The sequence below is a fragment of the Leucopleurus acutus genome (assembly GCF_964270905.1).
Source record: "Leucopleurus acutus genome assembly, chromosome: 8".
In the NCBI taxonomy this organism is placed as follows: domain Eukaryota; kingdom Metazoa; phylum Chordata; class Mammalia; order Artiodactyla; family Delphinidae; genus Leucopleurus; species Leucopleurus acutus.
In genome coordinates, this window is record NC_139151.1 from 29,692,026 (window position 1) to 29,717,340 (window position 25,315).

At 38.6% G+C, this 25,315-nt stretch overlaps 2 protein-coding genes across 3 annotated transcripts in view; one reads left to right on the top strand and one right to left on the bottom strand.

Annotated features, from left to right (window-relative positions):
* Positions 1-25,315, top strand: part of PDGFD (platelet derived growth factor D) — a gene marked incomplete at its 5' end in the record, with an annotated part of 240,882 nt that overhangs the window by 110,878 nt on the left and 104,689 nt on the right. The gene's annotated exons all lie outside the window — the stretch shown is intronic.
* On the bottom strand, positions 16,539-17,823 carry DDI1 (DNA damage inducible 1 homolog 1; the record flags this gene model as incomplete). Its single annotated transcript, XM_082844119.1, has 1 exon — positions 16,539-17,823. Exon 1 carries the CDS (start codon positions 17,736-17,738, stop codon positions 16,539-16,541), a length of 1,200 nt encoding a protein of 399 aa, XP_082700245.1. The 5' UTR covers positions 17,739-17,823.

A 25,315-nucleotide genomic window follows, 5' to 3' on the forward strand; every position in this document is an offset into this window, starting at 1 on the left:
ACAACAGTGGGAGGCCCGCGTACCGAAAAAAAAAAAAAAAAAAAAGTGTGAGCTTTGCTCATTCAAGGAAGAAGGTAGAAGAAAAATAAATGAATGACAGAATAAGAATAGGGTTCTAATGTTAATATTTTCTATTTAGAGTTGTATTTTTCTTTCTATCTAGTTGACCAAATTCCTCTGGGTCAGTAAGTTACCCTCAAGATGAAGACAGGGCCTCCTAGAATTTGAGCTGTTAAATGCCTGTGCTTTTTAGAGTATCAAGTAAAGTTATTAAAATACAACTAAATCTAATTTGGAAAATGTTCCTTTAAGAGAAATACTCCCAGATTTTCATTGATGAGATGTTACATATGGAATCCAGGAATCTGTAGTCCACTCAGAAATGTGTGCTGAATTTGTTCGTTTGTATCTTGGTAGACTGAAATAACTCAGTGCTTCTTAGGCACTATCAAAACTATAGCAGATTTACCTTGCCTATGCACTAGTACCCTTGTGGCCAACTATAAATGAATGTAATGAGCATAATGCATTTAATCTGACCCCCTCACCTGTTCTTCATGGCATCTCAAAGGATACTGATCACTAACCTATTCTCTGAACTTCCTGTAGGACTTAAACCCATTCATTTGGTTGGCTGCCAAGTTTTTTAGACCTCACAAAACTATGGAAAGTTATAGTGCAATTTGAAACTTCCACATGCCTTTACAGCACTTAGCTACAACCTGAAATAATGTTTAGAATGTTTTTCAAAAGGAGAAAGCATTTAATAGTGTCTACTCACCATTCTTTGGAGATTTTGCTAAATCACTTTTTAAAAATTAATTAACCTGAATCACTGAGAATAGTTGGATAACATGGAAAAGTTTTTGCATTTTTCATAAAACTTAAACAGATTTTTTAGTTATTGTACACTTAGAGAAAAAAGAGCAAACACTGTTTTAGTTTCTTGTATTAATGAAGACACTTTCAGACCAGACACTTAAGAATTATTATGTAGTGAGGTTCTGACAGTAGAAGCCTTGCCATATGGGCACATAAACTCCTATAGCTTATAGAATATCAATGAGATTGTTTTCTCTCAGTTACTGCTTTGGAGGCCAAGTGATGGCAGTTGGCAGTTTTTGAACAGAGAATATCTTTGTTTCTGTTTTACTCTAACTGCCCATCTGTTGCTTTAACTTTATGCAATTATTTCTGACAGAATGAAGCTTAAAATACTTGTTCCAGTATATTTATGTAAATTTGTTCTTAATATTATTCATTTCTAAATTATTGATAATATGGGCTAGAAGGGAAGTTATTAAACATTGAAGTTATTAAACAACTGAATCAGTTCAACTGATAAAAGTTGCCTTCTATATGTTTCTGATGTTCCATTGATGCCATTAACTTCTCTGTGCTACCCTCCCTCAATTCTACAAAAGCTACCCTCATCACAGGTTGTATTGTACTTCTGTTGGCAAAGGTAAAGGTCTCACTTTGCCATTTTGCTTTTCTTCAAATTATTTGGTACACTGGATGTTAGTGGATAGCCTATTTTTCCTTAAAACCTTCTCAGACCTCTGCTTCCATGGCAACATCATAATCTAGTTATATCTTCCTCTTCTTACTTCCTAGCCCCCCAACACTGTACAGCTTCCTACCAAAGAATACTGGGCCCTCCATGTTTCATCCACTCCTCACAGATACTCAGCAAAGCTTCTTCTTCTAGGTATCATCTGCAGGTTATAAGCACAACTCTTTATCAAAAACTTGCTTGTCTTTTACTGCTCCCCATTGTACAGACCTACCTTACATCCCGTTCATTGCATCTTGACAGTTTAAAATAAACATGAAGGTAACATCATTATTTATTTGTGTTTCTTTCTGAAGTTTTTTCTGCTCCTTTGTTCAAATATTCCCTTAAAAACTCAAAACCTTGGATTTACTTTGAAACTTAGATTTAGACTATCACTATCCTTACTCTAAGTGTAAAAAGTAGTTTAGTTTTGTTCTTTCAGTGCTTTTTCAGGATAACCTAAATTCATAGATAATTTAAATATTTATTTTGATTATCTCATGCCTCCATATTCTGATGTGAATTTCTACTCATTTTATTTTTTTAGTTGCAAGGAGTATTGAAAATTGAAGAAGTTTCACGGACTTCAGTTAGAAAGAAATCATAAGTTTTTTTCATTAAATTCTTTTAACATTTCTTTTTAAAATGTGATTTTCATATAATTTTTAAATGATTAACTTTCCAGTCCAGAAATATTTGATGCATGAGTTTAAATTAGGTTATTTCTCCTATACAAAATAGATTAGGAAATTCTACTTTGATCATTTGGACATATATTGATAACATGGAACATTGGTCATTCAGGCCTATTAAAAGTGCAGCGTGTTTGGAGGTGCCCACAGCATGCTTATGTGCTTGAAATGAAAACTCTACTTCCAACACTTATAGGATAACCAACTTTTCTGGTTTACCTGAGACTGAGGGAGTTGCCAGCATGCTGAGCTATCAGTTTTAAAATGAAGACAGTCCCAGATAAACTGGGGTGATTTGGCTACTGCAAGTACTAGTTAAATTGCTCTCAGTGTGGAACAATTGGCAACTTTACCAGATTAAAAGCATGTTAAGGGTTTGTTTCTTGAATCACTTACACTTAAATCTGTGCATATAAATATTAGCCATGCAGTTAACCCAAACCTATTTATTCTAATTATACAAAGATAATCTTACACTCTAGATATGATTTAGTTTTACCTTACGTATTTTAATATAAGTTTTTATATGAGTTAAATGAGTTATGAGTTAAATTAAAAGCCACACTTCCCTGTGTCAGCTTATTAATAACAATGGAACTTTGCCTATTTTTTTATTCAAATAATCTGTATTTATTAAGCAGATACTGTTTGCCTCACATAAAATACTAAAAATTAAAGCTATAATTATGAACAAGGTTATAATCCCAGCACTTATTAGATTTTTGTTAGTAATTTTGGGCCCCATTCTAGGTTTTCTAAATGCACAAACATTTATTTAATTGCCTTCTGGTTGGTATCTCACTGTCCATGAGATCCCCTGTTCTTTTATTCCCTGGAGTTTAAGTATGTGACAAATGTTCCACCAAATTAACTCATCTCTGGGTGTTAATTTCTTCTGCTTGTGTTGCTGGTTGTTCATCAATTGTATAAGCCCCCAATCTTTTTGAGAGAAGTATTTGTGTACAGTGGCTGAACGATGCTCCAAGATTAAGCCCATAATAGGAAACTAGTAGAGCACAGTGCCACTGTGGGTCAAGGCAGAAACAGACCACACACTTCACCTTCAAGTTTAACCTGAGAATCAGCTGTATGCTAACTGTGGTTGTGTTAGTTGGGTCATCTCAAAGGGACCCTAAATGATTCATCTTTGAGGATGTGACAGATTCTCCTGTATGCCTGGCTGCATCTCAGAGTACTAGTTGAGCAACATAAGACTCTTCCTGCATAAAGGAAATACAGCCTGTAAAATGGTGCCTGACATACAGTAGGTGTTCAGTAAAATTTTGTCCAATAGGTCCTGCCCTGTTGTAATTAGCATCTCAAATGGGAAGCAGGAGTTCATTCCCCTGAACTCGTATAATGTATTTCATGATTCAGCACTGAATTAAATATTATTTCTGAATTATTTACTTTGTATTTTTTCTAGTTCCTCTAACTGGACTTTTAAATTTTTAAAGGCTAAGAATATAACTTACATTTCCTTTGTCTCTCTGAATGACATAGGTCAATGACAAGACTCTTGAAAAAGTATATTGGATTTTTAGTGACATCAGTGAATGCAAAACACTGATACATTTTGGCCGATAAACTAATTGAATCCCTAAACATGACATGAGTGTGGAAAGGAGAATAGGTGAATTAATGTAATTTTAAATTAATTTTTCTCTTCATCTCAAGGGGTCCTTGTAAATGAAGTGCCGTCAGAGTAAGATTTTAGAGTGGTGATTGATGTTGTAGAGTAAGAATTTGATGGATATAAGTGATTATATTACCTAGAATATGCTTGTGTTGGTAGTTCTCGTCTATTTTATTTGGACACAGCAGCAATATGTCAACAATACGAAAACATACACTTCACTCTAATCTGGAGCACAATCCATGTTACCTCCTATGGACTTTAACATAGGAGGAAATTACCTTGTGATTTTTCATCTTTATTGGAGTATAATTGCTTTACAATGGTGTGTTACTTTCTGCTTTATAACAAAGTGAATCAGTTATACATATGTTCCCATATCTCTTCCTTCTTGCCTCTCCATCCCTCCCACCCTCCCTATCCCACCCCTCTAGGTGGTAACAAAACACCGAGCTGATCTCCCAGTGCTATGGGGCTACTTCCCACTAGCTATCTACCTTACGTTTGGTAGTGTATATATGTCCATGCCACTCTCTCGCTTTGTCACAGCTTACCCTTACCCCTCGCAATTTTCTCAAGTCCATTCTCTAGTAGGTCTGTGTCTTTATTGCTGTCTTACCCCTAGGTTCTTCATGACATTTTTTTTTTCTTAAATTCCATATATATGTGTTAGCATACGGTATTTGTCTATCTCTTTCTAACTTACTTCACTCTGTATGACAGACTCTAGGTCCATCCACCTCATTACAAATAGCTCAAATTCGTTTCTTTGTATGGCTGAGTAATATTCCATTGTATATATGTGCCACATCTTCTTTATCCATTCATCTGATGATAGACACTTAGGTTGTTTCAATCACTGGGCTATTGTAAATAGAGCTACAATGAATATTTTGGTACATGACTCTTTTTGAATTATGGTTTTCTCAGGGTATATGCCCAGCAGTTGCATTGCTGGCTCATATGGTAGTACTATTTGTAGTTTTTTAAGGAACCTCCATACTGTTCTCCATAGTGGCTGTACCAATTCACATTCCCACCAGTAGTGCAAGAGTGTTCCCTTTTGTCCACACCCTCTCCAGCATTTTATTGTTTCTAGATTTTTTGATGATGGCCATTCTGACCGTTGTGAGATGATACCTCATTGTAGTTTTGATTTGCATTTCTCTAATGATTAATGATGTTGAGCATTCTTTCATGTGTTTGTTGGCAATCTGTATATCTTTTTTGGAGAAATGTCTATTTAGGTCTTCTGCCCATTTTTGGACTGGGTTATTTGTTTTTTTGTTATTGAGCTGGATGAGCGGCTTATAAATTTTAGAGATTAATCCTTGGCCAGTTGCTTCATTTGCAAATATTTTCTCCCATTCTGAGGGTTGCCTTTTGGTCTTGTTTATGGTTTCCTTTGCTGTGCAAAAGCTTTGAAGTTTCATTAGGTCCCATTTGTTTATTTTTGTTTTTATTTCCATTTCTCTAGAAGGTGGGTCAAAAAGGATCTTGCTGTGATTTATGTCATCGAGTGTTCTTCCTATGTTTTCCTCTAAGAGTTTGATAATTTCTGGCCTTACATTTAGGTCTTTAATCCATTTTGAGCTTATTTTTGTGTATGGTGTTAGGGAGTGATCTAATCTCATACTTTTACATGTACCTGTCCAGTTTTCCCAGCACAACTTATTGAAGAGGCTGTCCTTTCTCCATTGTACATTACTGCCACCTTTATCAAAGATAAGGTGTCCATATGTGCATGGGTTTATCTCTGGGCTTTCTATCCTGTTCCATTGATCTATATTTCGGTTTTTGTGCCAGTACCATACCGTCTTGATTACTGTAGCTTTGTAGTATAGTCTGAAGTCTGGGAGCCTGATTCCTCCAGCCCCGTTTTTCGTTCTCAAGATAGCTTTGGCTATTCGGGGTCTTTTGTGTTTCCATACAAATTGTGAAATTTTTTGTTCTAGTTCTGTGAAAAATGCCATTGGCAGTTTGATAGGGATTGCATTGAATCTGTAGATTGCTTTGGGTAGTAGAGTCATTTTCATAGTGTTGATTCTTCCAATCCAAGAACATGGTATACCTCTCCATCTATTTGTATCACCTTTAATTTCTTTCATCAGTGTCTTATAGTTTTTTGCATACAGGTCTTTTGTCTCCCTAGGTAGGTTTATTCCTAGGTATTTTATTCTTTTTGTTGCAATGGTAAATGGGAGTGTTTTCTTGATTTCACTTTCAGATTTTTCATCATTAGTGTATAGGAATGCCAGAGATTTCTGTGCATTAATTTTGTATCCTGCTACTTTACCAAATTCATTGATTAGCTCTAGTAGTTTTCCGGTAGCATCTTTAGGATTCTCTATGTATAGTATCATGTCATCTGCAAACAGTGACAGCTTTACTTCTTCTTTTCCGATTTGGATTCCTTTTATTTCCTTTTCTTCTCTGATTGCTGTGGCTAAAACTTCCAAAACTATGTTGCATAAGAGTGGTGAGAGTGGGCAAACTTGTCTTGTTCCTGATCTTAGTGGAAATGCTTTCAGTGTTTCACCATTGAGGACGATGTTGGCTGTGGGTTTATCATATATGGCCTTTATTATGTTGAGGAAACTTCCCTGTATGCCTACTTTCTGCAGGGTTTTTGTCATAAATGGGTGTTGAATTTTGTCGAAAGCTTTCTCTGCATCTATTGAGATGATCATATGTTTTTTCTCCTTCAGTTTCTTAATACAGTGTATCACGTTGATTGATTTGTGTATATTGAAGAGTCCTTGCATTCCTGGAATAAACCACACTTGATCATGGCGTATGATCCGTTTAATGTGCTGTTGGATTCTGTTTGCTAGTATTTTGTTGAGGAGTTTTGCATCTATGTTCATCAGTGATATTGGCCTGTAATTTTCTTTCTTTGTGACATCCTTGTCTGGTTTTGGTATCAAGGTGATGGTGGCCTCGTAGAAGGAGTTTGGGAGTGTTCTGCCCTCTGCTATATTTTGGAAGAGTTTGAGAAGGATAGGTGTTAGCTCTTCTCTAAATGTTTGATAGAATTCACCTGTGAAGCCATCTGTTCCTGGGCTTTTGTTTGTTGGAAGATTTTTAATCACAGTTTCAATTTCAGTGCTTGTGATTGGTCTGTTCATATTTTCTATATCTTCCTGGTTCAGTCTTGGCAGGTTGTGCATTCCTAAGAATTTGTCCATTTCTTCCATGTTGTCCATTTTATTGGCATAGAGTTACTTGTAGTAATCGCTCATGATCCTTTGTATTTCTGCAGTGTCAGTTGTTACTTCTCCTTTTTGTTTTCTAATTCTGATGAACTGAGTCTTCTCCATTTTTTTCTTGATAAGCCTGGCTAATGGTTTATCAATTTTGTTTATCTTCTCAAAGAACCAGCTTTTAGTTTTATTGATCTTTGCTATTATTTCCTTCATTTCTTTTTCATTTATTTCTGATCTGATCTTTATGATTTCTTTCCTTCTGCTAACTTTGGGTTGTTTTTCTTCTTTCTCTAATTGATTTAGGTGTAAGGTTAGGTTATTTTCTCGAGATGTTTCCTGTTTCTTTTTTTTTTTTTTTGGTATGCGGGCCTCTCACTGTTGTGGCCTCTCCCGTTGTGGAGCACAGGCTCCGGACACACAGGCTCAGCGGCCATGGCTCACGGGCCCAGCTGCTCCACGGCATATGGGATCCTCCCGGACCGGGGCATGAACCCGTGTCCCCTGCATCGGCAGGCGGACTCTCAACTGCTGCGCCACCAGGGAAGCCCTCCTGTTTCTTAAGGTAGGATTGTATTGCTATAAATTTCCCTCTTAGAACTGCTTTTGCTGCATTGCATAGGTTTTGGGTCATTGTGTCTCTATTGTCATTTGTTTCTAGGTATTTTTTTATTTCCTCTTTGATTTCTTCAGTGATCACTTCGTTATTAAGTAGTGTATTGTTTAGCCTGCATGTGTTTGTATTTTTTACAGATCTTTTCCTGTATTTGATATCTAGTCTCATAGCGTTGCGGTCGGAAAAGATACTTGATACAATTTCAATTTTGTTAAATTTACCAAGGCTTGATTTGTGACCCAAGATATGATCTATCCTGGAGAATGTTCCATTAGCACTTGAGAAAAATGTGTATTCTGTTCTTTTTGGATGGAATATCCTATAAATATCAATTAAATCCATTTTGTTTAATGTATCATTTAAAGCTGTCTTTCCTTACTTATTTTCATTTTGGATGATCTGTCCATTGGTGAAAGTGGGGTGTTAAAGTCCCCTACTATGATTGTGTTGCTGTCGATTTCCCCTTTTATGGCTGTTAGTATTTGCCTTATGTATTGAGGTGCTCCTATGTTGGGTGCATAAATATTTACAATTGTTATATCCTCTTCTTGGATCAATTCCTTGATCATTATGTAGTGTCCTTCTTTGTCTCTTCTAATAGTCTTTATTTTAAAGTCTATGTTGTCTGATATGAGAATTGCTACTCCAGCTTTCTTTTGGTTTCCATTTGCATGGAATATCTTTTTCCATCCCCTTACTTTCAGTCTGTATGTGTCTCTAGGTCTGAAGTGGGTCTGTTGTAGACAGCATATATATGGGTCTTGTTTTTGTATCTATTCAGCCAATCTGTGTCTTTTGGTGGGAGCATTTAGTCCATTTGCATTTAAGGCAATTATCAATATGTATGTTCTTATTCCCATTTTCTTAATTGTTTTGGGTTCATTATTGTTGATCTTTTCCTTCTCTTGTGTTCCTTGCCTAGAGAAGTTCCTTTAGCATTTGTTTCAGAGCTGGTTTGGTGGTGCTGAACTCTCTCAGCTTTTGCTTGTCCGTAAATGTTTTAATTTCTCCATCAAATCTGAATGAGATCCTTGCTGGGTATAGTAATCTAGGCTGCTGGTTTTTCTCCTTCGTCACTTTAAATATGTCCTGCCAGTCCCTTCTGGCTTGCAGAGTTTCTGCTGAAAGATCAGCTGTTAACCTTATGGGGATTCCCTTGTGTGTTATTTGTTGTTTTTCCCTTGCTGCTTTTAATATGTTTTCTTTGTATTTAATTTTTGACAGTTTGCTTAATATGTGTCTTGGCGTATTTCTCCTTGGATTTATCCTGTATGGGACTCTCTCTGCTTCCTGGACTTGATTAACTATTTCCTTTCCATATTAGGGAAGTTTTCAACTATAATCTCTTCAAATATTTTCTCAGTCCCTTTCTTTTTCTCTTCTTCTTCTGGAACCCCTATAATTCAAATGTTGGTACATTTAATGTTGTCCCAGAGGTCTCTGAGACCATCCTCAGTTCTTTTCATTCTTTTTCCTTTATTCTGCTCTGCAGTAGTTATTTCCACTATTTTATCTTCCAGGTCACTTATCCGTTCTTTTGCCTCAGTTATTCTCCTATTGATCCCATCCAGAGTATTTTTCATTTAATTTATTGTGTTGTTCATCATTGCTTGTTTCATTTTTAGTTCTTTTAGGTCCTTGTTAAATGTTTCTTGCATTTTGTCTATTGTATTTCCAAGATTTTGGATCATCTTTACTATCATTATTCTGAACTCTTTTTCAGGTAGACTGCCTATTTCCTCTTCATTTGTTAGGTCTGGTTGGTTTTTATCTTGCTCTTTCGTCTGCTGTGTTTTTCTGTCTTCTCATTTTGCTTATCTTACTGTATTTGGGGTCTCCTTTTTGCAGGCTGTAGGTTCGTAGTTTCCATTGTTTTTGGTGTCTGTCCCCAGTGGCTAAAGTTGGTTCAGTGGGTTGTGTAGGCTTCCTGGTGGAGGGGACTAGTCCCTGTGTTCTGGTGGATGAGGCTGGATCTTGTCTTTCTGGTGGGCAGGTCCATGTCTGGTGGTGTGTTCTGGGGTGTCTGTGGACTTATTATGATTTTAGACTGCCTCTCTTCTAATGGGTGGGTTTGTGTTCCTGTCTTGCTAGTTGTTTGGCATAGGGTGTCCAGCACTGTAGCTTGCTGGTCGTTGAGTGAAGCTGGGTGCTGGTGTTGAGATGGAGATCTCTGGCAGATTTTCGCTGTTTGATATTATGTGGAGCTGGGAGGTCTCTTGTGGACCAGTGTCCTGAAGTTGGCTCTCCCACCTCAGAGGCACAGCACTGACTCCTGGCTGCAGCACGAAGAGGCTTTCATCCACACGGCTCAGAATAAAAGGGAGCAAAAGTAGAAAGAAAGAAAGAAAGAAAGAAAGAAAGAAAGAAAGAAAGAAAGAAAGAAAGAAAGAAAGAAAGAAAGAAAGGAAGGAAGGAAGGAAGGAAGGAAGGAAGGAAGGAAGGAAAGAAGGAAGGAAGGAAGAAGGGAGGGAGGGAGGAGGAGAAGGGGGAGGGAGGGAGGGAAGGAAGGAAGGAAGGAAAGAAAGAAAGAAGATAAAATAAAATAAAGTAAGATAAAATAAAATAAATATATTAAAATAAAAATAATTTTTAAGAAAAAACAATTTTAAAGAAAACAAACAAAAAAAACGGATGGATAGAACCCTAGGACAAATGGTGAAAGCAAAGCTATACAGACAAAATCTCACACAGAAGCATACACATACACACTCACAAAAAGAGAAAAAGGGGAAAAAATCATAAATCTTGCTCTCAAAGTCCACCTCCTTAATTTGGGATGATTCTTTGTCTATTCATGTATTCCACAGATGCAGGATACATCAAGTTAATTGTAGAGCTTTAATCCGCTGCTTCTGAGGCTGCTGGGAGGGATTTCCCTTTCTCTTCTTTGTTCTCACAGCTCCAGGGGCTCAGCTTTGGATTTGGCCCCGCCTCTGCATGTAGGTCGCCGGAGGGCGTCTGTTCTTCGCTCAGACAGGACGGGGTTAAAGGAGCAGCTTCTTCGGGGCCTCTGGCTCACTCAGGCGGGGCGGCCGGAGGGGTACGGAGTGCCGGGCGAGCCTGCGTGACGTTGCACCAGCCTGAGGCGCGCTGTGCGTTCTCCCGGGGAAGTTGTCCTTGGATCCCGGGACCCTGGCAGTGGCGGGCTGCACAGCCTCCCCGGAAGGGAGGTGTGGATAGTGACCTGTACTCACACACAGGCTTCTTGGTGGTGGCGGCAGCAGCAGCCTTAGCGTCTCATACCTGTCTCTGGGGTCCGCGCTTTTAGCCGCGGCTCGCGCCAGTCTCTGGAGCTCCTTTAAGCAGCGCTGTTAATCCCCTCTCCTCGCGCACCAGGAAACAAAAAGGGAAAAAAAAGTCTCTTCCCTCTTTGGCAGGTCCAGACTTTTCCCCGGACTGCCTCCCGCCTAGCCGTGGTGCACTAATCCCCTGCAGGCTGTGTTCACGCCGCCAACCCCAGTCCTCTCCCTGCGATCTGACCGAAGCCGAAGCCTCAGCTCCCAGCCCTGCCCGCCCCGGCGGGTGAGCAGACAAGCCTCTCGGCACCGATCCTCTGTGCGGGAATCTCTCCACTTTGCCCTGCGCACACCTGTTGCTGTGTTCTCCTCCGCGGCTTCGAAGCTTTCCCCCTCCTCCACCCGCAGTCTCCGCCCGCGAAGGGGCTTCCTAGTGTGTGGAAAGCTTTCCTCCTTGACAGCTCCCTCCCACTGGTGCAGGTCCCGTCCCTAACCTTTTGTCTCTGTTTTTTCTTTTTTCTTTTGCCCTACCCAGGTACGTGGGGACTTTCTTGCCTTTTGGGAGGTCTGAGGTCTTCTGCTAGCGTTCAGTAGGTGTTCTGTAGGAGTTGTTCCACGTGTAGATGTATTCATGGTGTATCTGTGGGGAGGAAGGTGATCTCTGCATCTTACTCTTCTGCCATCTTCCCCTCTAGGATCTCTAATGATGTTTTGAAAATAAACCTTACTCATTAGAATATAGAAAAGCTGGATTCATAAAAGTCTTTCTCCAAAGGAGGAGGAGGAGGAGGGGGATAAGGAAGAAGGATCAGCAATCATCAAAACATTCAGTGCAGTAACAAGAGACAAAACAGCCCCAGGTGTGCCCATCTCCATAGGATTGCCTGTTAAGTATACAGAGGGCAGCAGGACCTTGAACCCCATTTTTCTGATAACAGACCCTTAGAAGTTCTGAGATTCTAAAGGATGGATCCACATATGCAAATAAGCTGGGGTTCAAAAGCAAGTTTGACTCAGGCTCTAAAGTGAAAATATTTTCATTTTTAGATAACTTGCCAATGGTGGATGAAGTATTATGGAAATGTAGCCAATCCTCGATCTCAGCCCAGTCCCTACCTACTTTATGAAACTGTACTTAAACCAAGAGATAATTAGTTAAAAGCAACTCAGATTTCTGTGTGTGGTGGTGGGGGGTTCCCCTTTTCCTCCTTTACTTCTCTTTACCTTTGTTCCTCTTCTTTGGTCTTCCAGGCTCTTGTTTATCTCAGAGAATAACTATAAATGTTAGGGTTGATTAATATCTTCATCAGCAGTTTCCTGGTGTGAATCCCAGATGACTCTCATTATTCATTCAAGTGTTTCTTTTTTTTTTTTTTTTTTTTTGCGGTACGTGGGCCTCTCACTGTTGTGGCCTCTCCCGTCGCGGAGCACAGGCTCTGGACGCACAGGCTCAGCGGCCATGGCTCACGGGCCCAGCCGCTCCACGACATGTGGGATCCTCCCGGACCAGGGCACGAACTCGCGTCCCCTGTATCGGCAGACGGACTCTCAACCACTGCGCCACCAGGGAAGCCCTACTGAAGTGTTTCTTTATGGAGTGTTGGATGTCAGCAAATGACTGTCTGAAAGAAGTACAACGTTTTCTTAAAAAAGGCAACATTTAATACCCGCAGTGAAGATGAAGTCATACATTCAGATATCCATTTGCCTTTTTCTCTTGGGGGAGTGGATTTTATTCTAGAAGCAAGAGAAATTTTATGACCTGGTAGTTTAAGAAAGAAGTTAGGATTATATATATGCTCTACTAATCTCAAATATTATCAGTCTTCCAGTTTAACTGTGGCAGAATGCATTGCTTTAATCTTCAAATGCATGCTTATTAACAAAGTGATTTTCTTTTAAGTAAGATGGGTATTTCAGTGGGCGTTGGTGAAAGCAAAGTCTTGATGGAATTTTAAAATGGCTTGTTATTTTAAACAAGTTATGTCTATTTCATCATGTGGTCTACTTTATCATGATTTCTAAGGGAAGAAAGAAAATGAAGAACTGTTCATCATTTTTCAGGTAGTAAATTCCCAAGAGTAGATACTTGTAAGTTGTATATTAGCAACCTGAACTTTAGGAGGAGAATATGGTTCATTGTTTGTTTATTCTAGCATCAGTGATGGTCATTTTAGACATATTGAAAGTACATTTTACTGGCTTGCTTATGTATTTAAAAAATAACTCCCCAGTTAAAATTTATGCCTTCATTTGCACTAACATAGTACTGATTACATGTCTACCTTGTTTGTTCTTAGCTGATCACAAGACTGTCTCCTACCTCTACACAAAGCTGTAATCACCTTGAGGTCTAGAACTGTACCTTATTCATTTTCATGCTTATAAAAACCTGGCTCAGTGCATGTTTCATGGATGATCAATAAATAATTGCTGAGTGTATTCTGATTACTGCTGCTCTGTTTCCATTTTTACTGGTAGTGTTTTGGTAGTCTTCATAAAATGAAACTTTGAAACAGTTTTGTGCCAGTATCTAGAATTAAAATGGGTCATGTCAAGAAGGTTACATATTAGAAAGAGCGTGCCATTTGAAATTAGAAAGACTTGAATCAGGCAATCTGGGAAGTCAGGGCCTTTCAAATTGTGGATCAGGAGACCTTGGGTACAGTTAGTGGGGCATGTCTAAAATATTTTTTAAATAATAAAATATAACATTTTAAAGAAATAGGCTAGGAAAGGATAAAACATTTCATATTACTTCAAGAATCTTTTTGTTTCAAAGACAGATGTTTGTGTGCTTTTGCCTGTGTGTGTGTGATGTAAAACTTGGTCACAATTTAAAATGCAGATTGTTGTCAAAAAAAGTTTAAAAAACAGTAAGCTTTGGATATTTGAATGTTTCATAATAGTTCTGAGCCTTGAATTTCTTATCTGTAAAATACAGTCAAAGGATAACTCTTTTGAAGGTCTATTCTGAAGACTAATGATAGTAGTATATGTAAAATATTTTACATAGTACCTGATTTACATAGGAGACATGCAAAAGATGCTGCCTTTTACTAAAACTAATCCATTTAAAAGTTAATTGATTAAGATCTATTCAGGTGTACACAGGACTGAGTTAAGACTTTAAATCCATACAACTAATTTTCAAAATACTTTCTGATTTGAAAAACAATGATCTTAAAAAAATTAATCAGCAAGGACATTGCTTAATTAATTCACTCTGTTTATTGATTTTTCTTTGAGATCACTGCTTTTCAATTCAATAGAAGTATTTTTATTTACCAATCCATCTACTCAAGTAATATATTTAGAAGCTGGAATATATCCAAAGGAACATGACAGAAATTTTTAGGTGAGTCCAAACTTCTCCAATGAGGAGCAGTTATAGAATCTGGTGAAAGCCTACAAAAGAGACTTACTTCAGATGACATTGATTTCATATATTAAAAGGATTGTTGTGTGCCAGAGAAAGTATGTGTGTACTTGAAAAAAGGAAGAATGAAGACCAACATTTTGGAAGTTATGGAATAATAGAGTTCAACTCAAAATAAGAAACAAAGAATTATACCTAAGTCTGGTCCTGAAACATCATAGCTACATTAGAAGTGATGTTTCTCTGAGAAGGGTGAGTGAGTGTGGTGGGATTTGATATCATGCACACTGTCTTTTTAGTTTAAAAATTTGGTGATTTTTGATTGGCTTTTATGGGTTAGAAATCCTGATACACCATATACTGAAACTTTATGTTGAGCAACCCCGTGTGACATATGCATATGAGATATGTTTTTTGTATAAATGGACCTGAAAGCTCAGTTCAGCAGAAAACACTGAGGAGTTTGCTAATTTTTATCCATGAAGGAATCCATGCATTTATCAGGTCAGTTCCCATCTTTCACAGGCATTTAACTGCTTATCCCTGGCTTTACTCTGAATTTCTTCCTTCATTTCGTCAATTACTTTTGTCTTTAGTACTTAATTAGAAACAAAAGGAGAAAAGAAGTCTATCTATTGGTCATTTTTAGCAACTCTACTGGATGTAAGCCCTGGTACAAATGTAGACAAGGTTTAGGCAATGATATGAGCATAGGAACACCTATAAAGAAGAAGAATACTGGGAGGCGAACTGATGATGTCTGGAAGGGGAGAGGAGACTCTATACAAAATGATGATTAGTCATACCTAGAAGCCGACCAAGAAAGGGAGACCTACAGGGGAGGATTTTTTTTTTTTTTTTCTGTAGCCTTTGGAAAGGCTTTGGGTGGCTTTAGATCTTGTTGGGGAAACGTAAAGGATATCCTCGTTCATAATGTAGTCTTAGTAGCTGAAAATGACTCTCCCCTCTGAAACAGTTTATAGACGAGAAATTGAGTTGTACTATATGTAAGCTGATTTGCCTAGTTAATATAGAGCTAAAATCAGAACATATATTATTTGACTTTGAATCCTGTATTCTAATACTAGTCCTGATGGATTACTGCCCTGAAACATTTTCTCTGAGTCTGATGGCCTCAGGCAGCTGAACCTTGTCTCTTAGGGTTTTAGCTGTGGATTGTAATTACGTCAGGAATCTTCTATTTCTCACTATCAGTAGTAATGGAGAGTAGCTTTGTCAGAATGGACCATAGAGCTGAATGAGGCCTTAGAGATCTCATTCAGAAATTTTCAAACGTTATTTTAAAGTGAAACACTTTGTTCAAACAATATTTATGTAATAACAGTTTAATATATAAAACAGACCAGAAAGAGGATTAGGGGACCTAGACCACTGTCTGTCCCCACCTTCCACTCCTACCGCAGTACAACCATGAGGCTCCCAAACTTCATGTTCCCAAGAAGCATGATAATTAAAAAAAAAAGTCTATTTGATTGCCTTTGTTTTACAATCAGAGTTTCTTTGAATGCAGAAGAAAGAGGAAATTATTTTAGGACATCCTAGGAGAAAAATCCACTATCTCAAATATGGCAGAAACAGCCTTTAGGAATGGATTTCAGTGAGCATGACTCCACAGGAGTCCAGGGGAAGGAAAGATGTAAAACATGAGGAAATTGGCCCTAATGCTGCCCCAAACAGACATTTATAAATATTAATCAACTCAAGAGTACAATTGACCAACCATTTCTAGTACCTTTCCTAAAGAAAACAAAGTCTGTGAAAATAAATGTATTTCTCTGAATATAAACACTTGTTAGTGCTGATTTAAAATAATTTTGTATAGGTGCATTGTAGCAGCTGCAGCAATGGCTTTTTCCAGGGAATTCTGCAAAATAGCAACAGGTTTGGACAAGCCATCCTATAGTTTCATAGGGCAGTGTCTCTAAAGAGGCTGGTTTTCCTTTTATGTATTATCTGGAAATCAGTTGGAGCCTCCAGAGCCTTCTTAGGATAAGGTTCAGTGATTTTTGGATAAGAGAAATGGAGGGGCCAAGATCAAGTAATCACAATTTACGTAGTGACAGCTCTGAGAACTTAGTCCCAAGGCCAGGTTTAGTGGTTACTGATGTTTTTAATGATTACATTGCCAATGAGCTCATGTCTTATAATTTCCTGAGACCTGAGACTCCCTCAGGTGATGGCATATTTATAGCCTGTTTCAATGCTTTTTTCGTCCTGAATCCATGACTGAATGTTTAATAGTATCTGCTATTTCCTTGTCTGAAGACTCGTCTTGCCCAGTTTCACTTACCAACTTAGCACATGGAGGTAACTCTCCCTCAGGAAGAAAGTAAGTCTGTGTGCCAGTTGTGCCAATCACCAGCACGTTTTTCTTCAGGTCAATGGAACATTGATGTCTCTTGAGCATATCTAGCCCTAGAAGCATATCCATGGGCTGCTCTTCAAGTATAGAGAAAGAGCATTGTAAGAAATCACCTTCGATTTGAATCTGAGCTAGATGAACTCGGCCAATAATTCTCTGCGTGCCCACACCTTTAGCAATCCCAGCCCATCGTCGGTCCACCAGCCGTATGATATTACATCTCTTTGCACAAGCTTGGCTCATAATGGTCATTTGGGCACCTGAGTCAACAAAAGCCTTCAAAGGATGTCCATTCACTTTGCAGTTGATGTAGAGCATGGCCACTTGTCCAAAACTCTCTGGAACCTCTTCCATCGCTATATTCATGTTCTCCTCAATGTTCTGCTGCTGGATCTCTTCCTCTATTTTGGCCTGAGCTTCCAAATCAAACGGGTCGGCAGAATAGAGGCTAAGTATCTCTTGCTCTCTCAGGGACCTTTCCCTTTGCTGCTCCATCAGGACCTGAGAAAAGGTCTCCAGGTTTCTACTGAGCAGGGCTTTGGCCAAGGCAGGATTGCATTCCTCCAGCAGGGACAGATCATGGGGGTTGGAAAGCACCATGTTTCGGATCAGGGTGGGGCTGTCCAGCCCTTGAGCAGAGGTCATCTTCTTTCCAGAGTCCAGGCCGCGGGACTGCTGGGCCGACTGTGCCCGCTGGTGCTGGTGGTGCTGCCGGGAGCTGGATGTCCCAGGCACGGCTGTCCCGGTGAAATCGCTCTGAGGCAGGCTGGATGTCTGGCCCAGAGGCCGGGGCCCCACGTTCTCCTTCTGGAGTAAAACGACCATGTCGCCGTCTTTGAGGCCATAGGAGCCCAACGAACAGTGGTCGTAGGCAAGGAGTCGCTCCATGTAGACAATCTGGATCTCCTCGGCGGGGATGCCAGACTCAAGCTCACAGAGGACACGGAAGTTGTGGAGCTCAAAGTCAGGGCTGACCTGGAGGGAGAAGGTGGCCTCGGAGAGGTCCCTCCGCACACAGTAGACAGTGAGCAGCATGGCATGGGCCCGGGAAGGCCAGCTGGGCAGAGGGTATCGGGTTGCTCACTGGCTGAATGGAGCTGGTCTCTGTAGATGGCTCAGCTGCACCTCACGACTCGGTGTCTTGTTTAGGTTCATTCACCTCTCAAGGAGGTGCAGCCACTCACCAGTCTGGGTGGCCGCTCGCCAGCCTTAGTGCCTGCTGCTTGGCCTCGTGGAACCTTGAGGGGACACGTGTGTTCTGAAGCCCATTTGTATGTGTGCTGCTTGGAACTTAGAATGCCTGTTCCCATAGAAACAAAGTCACTGGAGTCCATTTGGTTCCAAGGCTAGCCCTTCAAAACCTATTTAACCCATGGTCTGAAAAAGATTGTTTCAGCTTTTCCTAAACAACATATTAACATTTTGTTCTTTGAGAATTGTATTCTATGTACTTTTAGTTATCCCCCAAACAGTGAGTGCTTGTTTCCTACATGGGAAGTATCAGGCTATGTGCTTGGTATAAAAAAAAGATACATCAGACTTGGTGCGTTCCCTTGAGGGTCTCACATTCTAGGGATAGATTGATGGTAAATGGGTAAATCACAATACCGGAGGTAAGTACTTTGCAGACGTGTTCAGCATGCTGAGGGATGTCTTTAGAGAGAGGAGACAAGTGGATGTTGAAGGATGAGCATTTCCCATGTGGAAAGTGGTGAGAGTCACTCGAGACAAAAAGAATTTTATGTATAAAGCAAGAATTCATTACAAGGCCTGTTATTTCCAGAGAAATGTGAGACATTAAACGTCTTAATAGGATAAATCTGTACATGAATTCGAATGGCAGGACATGAAGCTGGAAAAAATTCATTGGAGCCAAGTTATAAGGAGTCACATATGGGCCCAAGGAGTTTAAATATTATCAATAAGCAAGAATCCTCCCCTCCCCACCCTTCCCCCCCAGAGGGAGAGAAAAAAGAGAAAAGAAAGGAAATGGAAGAGATTTGAAGCAGGTCTTTGCGATGTTTATTTGTTTTATTTAATTGATTTAAGGAAGAGGTTTCTCACAACAAATGGAAGACATACGTTTTGGCAGGAGGGTCAGGTAGAGGCTTTCTCAGTGGCTCAAAGAGGGGGCTCTTGCTAGAATACGAAAATGTAAGAGGCAGTGGAGAATTAAAGTGTTTCATAAGTAGAATGGACAGGATATGTTTACCCATTGGATCTGGGGAGCAGAATTGTATGGAAAACACAGAGGGTCTCTAAAATAGGAGACTGGTTAGAAATAGGCCATTACCTTGAATGGATGAGTGAGAGGAACCTTGAGGAGACCAATCTGACATCTATTCTGTAGTAAAATGCATGGGGAATGCCACACTGGAGGCCAGATTTGCCTCACTCGCTGACCCTAGGGCACAGCCCTGCCCCATACCAGAGTGGAGGCGCAAAGGCAAGGGTAATGTGGTGCCTCAGGGCAAAAGGAAATCGTCTAGAAAATCCTTGAGTGCCAGTTCTTTTTCTTTAGATTTCACAATGTGTTTTGCCCTGTAAAGAGGTCATGCTTTCCTAGCTTGGTCTTCCCAAGTATATTTTCTTATGAACCAAAAGGTAGTCAATATCCTCTGCCTCATCCCCTCTCCTTGTTTCAAGTCTTGTCAGAAGACCTGCACTATTACTTAGAGAAAGATGTTGCATCAGTCTAAAGAACTGGGGCGGGGGGAGGTGTCCCTGTTTCTCATGTGTTTGTCTCAGGTGGAGGATTATATTTCACTCATTGCTCTAATTATCCTAATGTTTCATACTCATATTCATTTATGTTTGGAATGTTGACTGAATGCCTACTGTGTGTGAAGCATGTGCAAAGCTTCAGGGATGCACATGATAATGTTAAATACAGGCTGTGTTCTTAAAGGAGCGCAGTCTAAAATAGAGGACACACACACACACACACACACAAATTGGGGGTTTAAAAAAGTACCATAGAATCTGGCAGAATGTGGGAGAAATTAATAATATATGCAGAACAAATGCAGAATATGGAGAGGGCTGTTGGGCAGGGAAGGCTTCCTGAAAGAGTTGGACTTAGAAAGATGACAAGTCAGTCATGTAGGGGTGGGCTGGGGTGGAGGACAAGGCTGAGAAGAAGACTGCCTGACTTAGAGCCTTTAACAGGAAAGGCAGCACTTCATGATAAGGAGGATTTTATAAAAATTTAGGGGAAAAAAACTAGCATCATAATATTCTTGTAGAAAATTATGAATTATTTACAACTATCTTTCATTATTTATAGAGATGGATGGCCCTTTGGCCCAACGATATTAAGTTAATAAATTTCTTCTGTGGTTCTTAGTGTCCTCATCAGAGATCAGTAGTGGTTTCCTCTGAGTTTGGGAACAACTATAAGGTGAGACATGTTCATATGCAAATTACTCTGCTAAGGAGCAGATGAGAAGTTGGTAGGGCTTACGTTCCACGTTCCTTTCCCCCTACCCCAACCAGCTTCAGACAATGTTGCTTAAAATCTTAATAAGTTAAGGAGATAATACTAGGGTTTTTGTCTTTTTAAGCAGTGAATAAAATTATTTTTGTAGAATAAGATTATTTTTTGGCAAAGCAGGTATTCAGGATTCACATCAAATATTCAGGATTCACATCACACATTCACATCACATTGCCTTCATACTGAACATAATTAAGTTTTATGCAGTATGTTTTATTATCTTGTTGTAATTCTTTACTTTTGGTGGCATTTTTCATTTATGTGCCTTTTACTATTTTACCCTTTACTGAGAACACACAGTGGAAAGCAAAGAGACTCAAGGTCTGGCCAATGAACTGTCATCATTCCATAGATCACAGGATGTCAGGATTGGCAGGGAGCCTTCGGATTCTGTGGTCCAGTCAACCATCTAGATCTTAAACCTCTGTTGCAATTTGCAACAGAGGTTTAAGCCTGGAATCTGAAAAGATAAATACAGCCTCCTGGGGCTGTTTAGTACTTAATTTTGTATATTCTTTGATTTTTTTCATTTTACTCAGTATTATTGGTGCTTCAAATACCATATGTGTAATTCTCTTACCTCAAAATTTTAATTAAAAACCTCTTTTAATTATGTAATAAATGGGGGATCATTGGGAGTATATAAAGATACTCCTAAATGTAAAACGTTCTTATACCTTAAATCCTTATTGTACAGACCACTTGGAAATGGGAGGTTTGAATAATCTAGGGGTACTAATCTGGGTAACTGAAGGTTATTGCAACTTTTCTTTAGGAGTTTTTGTGAAGTATATACTCTTACTTTTCTTCCTTGGTAAGTACAATGTAGGAACATAATTGAATCTTTCTTTGATAAGTGAGACACCTGCAAGGTCTCAGGGCTATCACTCAGAAAATCAATTCTCATTGTATAGCCTAAATACCCATAAAATAGAAAAGATGACACTTATTTCATACTGGCCAAGTAAATAACCCCAAAATTATTTTTATTTTTGCGGTACGCAGGCCTCTCACTGTTGTGGCCTCTCCCGTTCCGGAGCAACAGGCTCCGGACGCGCAGGCTCAGCGGCCATGGCTCACGGGCCCAGGCGCTCCACGACATGTGGGATCTTCCCGGACCGGGGCACGAACCCGTGTCCCCTGCATCGGCAGGCGGACTCTCAACCACTGCGCCACCAGGGAAGCCCCAAAATTATTTTTTGAAGTAAATTCACAGTAATACCTTTTATAACTTGCTTCTTTATAAAAACTTAATGCAGCAAAAATCCAGGTAATTAATGGTTCCACTTAGTACAGTGAGCTGATGTTTAAAGTACCATCTCTTGCTTTACAGAGCAAAACAAATGTCCTTTATCTGAAAAAATAATATAGCTACATGAATGTCATTATGTAGTGTATACAATAATTAAACCACATTAAGCAAATATATTAGCTTGCTGTATTTTGACTCTTTCCTTTAAATACATGCCTGGTGTTACTTTAAAAATATAGTGTAATTGAGACCTATTAAAACAGTTAAATCATCACTTGAGATTTTCAATGCCATTTAGGGAAAGATACAGAATTTTTAAAGCTATATTCATAGGCTGAACAACTAAGTTTCCCACTGTATTCATAGGTTAAACAACTAACTTTCCCGCTGTTTTTCTGTTTGCAATACAATACATTGTGCCAGAACTGCCACTAATGAATAACATTTATTTCTTCAGGTAGTTAATCATTTAGTAGACACGTTAAAATGCTCTGATGGAAGTTTAAGCTTTTTATTAGTTTGTTTGGAGGTTTCCCCTATTAAAAAAGTTTAGTATTGCCCATTTTTGAAGCTTAAAGACCATGATAAGTCCTCTTAAATATATAAATAGATACATAATTGAAGAAACTCATGAGACCTGAGAAATTAGTCTGCTGGGAACTCAGCTAGTGTTTTTTCTTTATTGTAAGAAACTAAAGAATATGAACAGAAGACCCACACATGCCTGCACACGTGTGCACACACACACACATGCGTGGAGAGAAAGAGCAAGCACACACTCAGGATATGTTTTCAATTACTTTGAGAATGCAATGAAGATGATGTCACTTTTCAGCGGGAGTATTTTTATCGTGCCTTTGTTTATTACTTTATTTTATAGATTATCATTTTAACAACATCATAAAAAGAGATGTATTTTAAGGTATACACTGCATATTGAAAGTAATATAATCTCTTGATAACTTTTAGTGTTTCAATATATATATATACTTTCCATGTCTAAATATACATGTATGTGTATTTTCATTTTAAAGAAAGTTTGCTACTATGATTTTGTACTTTGTCTTAAGAATATAAAATGTCTTAAGAATATAAAAGAATATAAGAATATAAAAAAATATTCTGATCTATGGGATGCCCACCTTGTTTATTGAAGGTTTAAAGATTACTTATAATTTGTGAGGGAAACATTTATAGATTAAATAAATTTAGTGTAACAAATTAAAAGCAGGATAAAAACAATTTATAACTTTGTGGGTTGATAATTACTTTTCTTAACTTTCAGTGTACCTTAGAAAAGGAATGTATTTATTTTCCTATTCCTGCTGTGAGAGTAGCCATATAACACAAAATAGTAGCAGAAATGATAATAGGGCCTTATGTTTTGAATTCAGCTGTGACTGAGGAAAATTATTCAAACCACTTTTTATCGTTTACTCGTTTATAGTAACTTGTAATGAGCTCATCTCAAAAACACTGTCACGATAGTTTAGAAATGCCAGTGGGATCTATTTATAAGTTCAAATACACTTTAATAGTTCTATCAATAATTTACTTGTGGATTCTATACTTTTCTGCTTTGTCCTTCCTGTATACTTAGTCCTAGTGAGAAACCAGTGGAAGTATCTTGGCTTGGTCCAATTAGTTATAAAAAAATCTGTATTTGGAAAGTTATAGATTTGTTTAACTAGTTCAGTTTTCTGCCACTTGGAGATTAGCTCAGAAACATGTTAATAATTTCTCGTAGTAAATATTTAATGACCACTTCCTATGAGCAAATCAGTGGACTAGTAGGGGCTTTGAGGACAGAAAGATGAATAGGAGTCACTTTCCTCCAAAGAACAAGATATCTACTAGGCCAGATAAGACTCAAGCACTTTGAATCATTTTATGTAACAGAAATTAGTAAAAGTCGTGATAGATGTATAAATAAAATGCTGTGCTTGGATAGAGGTTACTTGTTTGGGTGAGGGGTGCAGGGAGTGAGTAGGACTATGCAGAAAGCTCACTGGTGAAAGTGCTACTGAGTTCAACCTGGAAGTATGATTTGGTCACAGCCATAGTTAAATTTTACCCCCTGGGTTTAGAGGAACAATCCTTTCCTTGATGTGTCATGCCATACACTTGACTCCTTTCTCCTCTTACACACATACATTTTACTGTTCATTTTGTTTCCTTGTAGATGCTATTATCAAATGGATGCAGTAGAATAGTAGGGTCGGTACAGGGAAGGAATAATATTCTAGCCTTCTCCCTGAAACCTAGCATTCACACAGGCACCCACACAGACAAACAGAATGAATATCCATGTTTGTTTCTGTACAGAGCCTGGCTGGTTAAGCTAAGAGACAGTCTTTATCAGGAGGAAAAGCCTATGCAGTGCCTGGATTGAAATCTGCATAGGTCTTGTTCTCAGTTCACCTTCATCTGCTTTAGAGTTAGTGAAGATTCCTTCAGGACGTTGGCATTGCCTTGCCTATCAGTCTTAGATTGTTACTGTCTAGTCTGTGGAGATATTTTATTAGAAAATGTGTAGAGGCTGCATCAGGAATTTCCAAATGTCCTTGTAAGTGCTTTCAGTGTGAGTGTATAATTAGTGAATATAATACTTTGTTTTTTAAAAAGGTGTTGATAACACTACACATATATGGATAATACAGGGCAAAACATTCTGAAAGTAACCAGTTTTTGCATTGTCTACATATATTCACTTCTGACGCATGAGACATCTAACCCCAGGGCACAGAGTATTAGCACGCAGTCCAAACAGGAAGGGTCTGAAGAGGCCTCCAGCCACCAGCCATGCCACCACAAAAGCCAGTAATGTGACAGGTCACTTCATTTATTGTGACACTTTGGGTCAGATAGAATGGATGTATGTTTCCTCATAGAAGAGAGGTATATTGGAAGGATCTCAAATAAATAAAGAAGCCCATTGTACCACAACAACATGGTCATTTTGATATTTTATGAATTATATGCATGATAGGTGATGTTTCTACAACTGTCTTATAAAAGACAAAATTTCCAGGTTGTTTATGTAGCTTTCTCTATTCTAAACAGCAGCTGAGTTAATTGATCACCATGGTAATTAGCATGGCTAAAACCCATCTGTCTGTAGAATTTAACTGTATTCTAACCATGAAAATGAGAAAGCCTGATAAACAAAAGCTTCAATTGAAAAAAAAAATAGCAAACAAAAGAGAAATCAACTCACCTATTTTGCTCAGATAAATTAAATTTAGCAGCCTAGATACAAGGAGAATTCTTTCTTAGGCCATCTAAATGATATCAGGTCCAGAGAATTCTCCTTCTTATTATCAGAATGGTTTGGGAGTGTTAATGTCTTCGTGGGCTATCTCTCTATTCTGAGAGACATGAAACTCCCAGGCTTGTCCTTTATTCCATTGTCATTTCCATTCCACTTATGAATATTCTGTTTCACTCAGCTCATAAAATGTGCTTAACTGCTGATATGCTTTTGTTTACTCATATATTGGTAAAATATTTCAGTGCTGCTAATTCACAGAACATGAATAGTCTCTCTTTGGAGGCCTCCAAAGGACACGTACTAATCAGAGAAACCACATACCCTGGCTTTTAAAATAAGAGACCCAATTTCAGATGTTGAAGGGAAAGAAGATAGGATCATTGATTTTTTTTTTTCTTTACAAACTATAAATGAAATGGAACAGAAATGTCTTTGGTAACCCTAACAAAACTTATTGAGTTTTGAGTCTTATTTTTCTCTATTTCCTTATTTTTCTACAAAACAACCTAAATTACTATTAATCTTAAACAAAGACATGGTTTGATTTCATGTTCTTACTTCAGTGTGTTTCATCTAGAATGTAGAATTGTGGT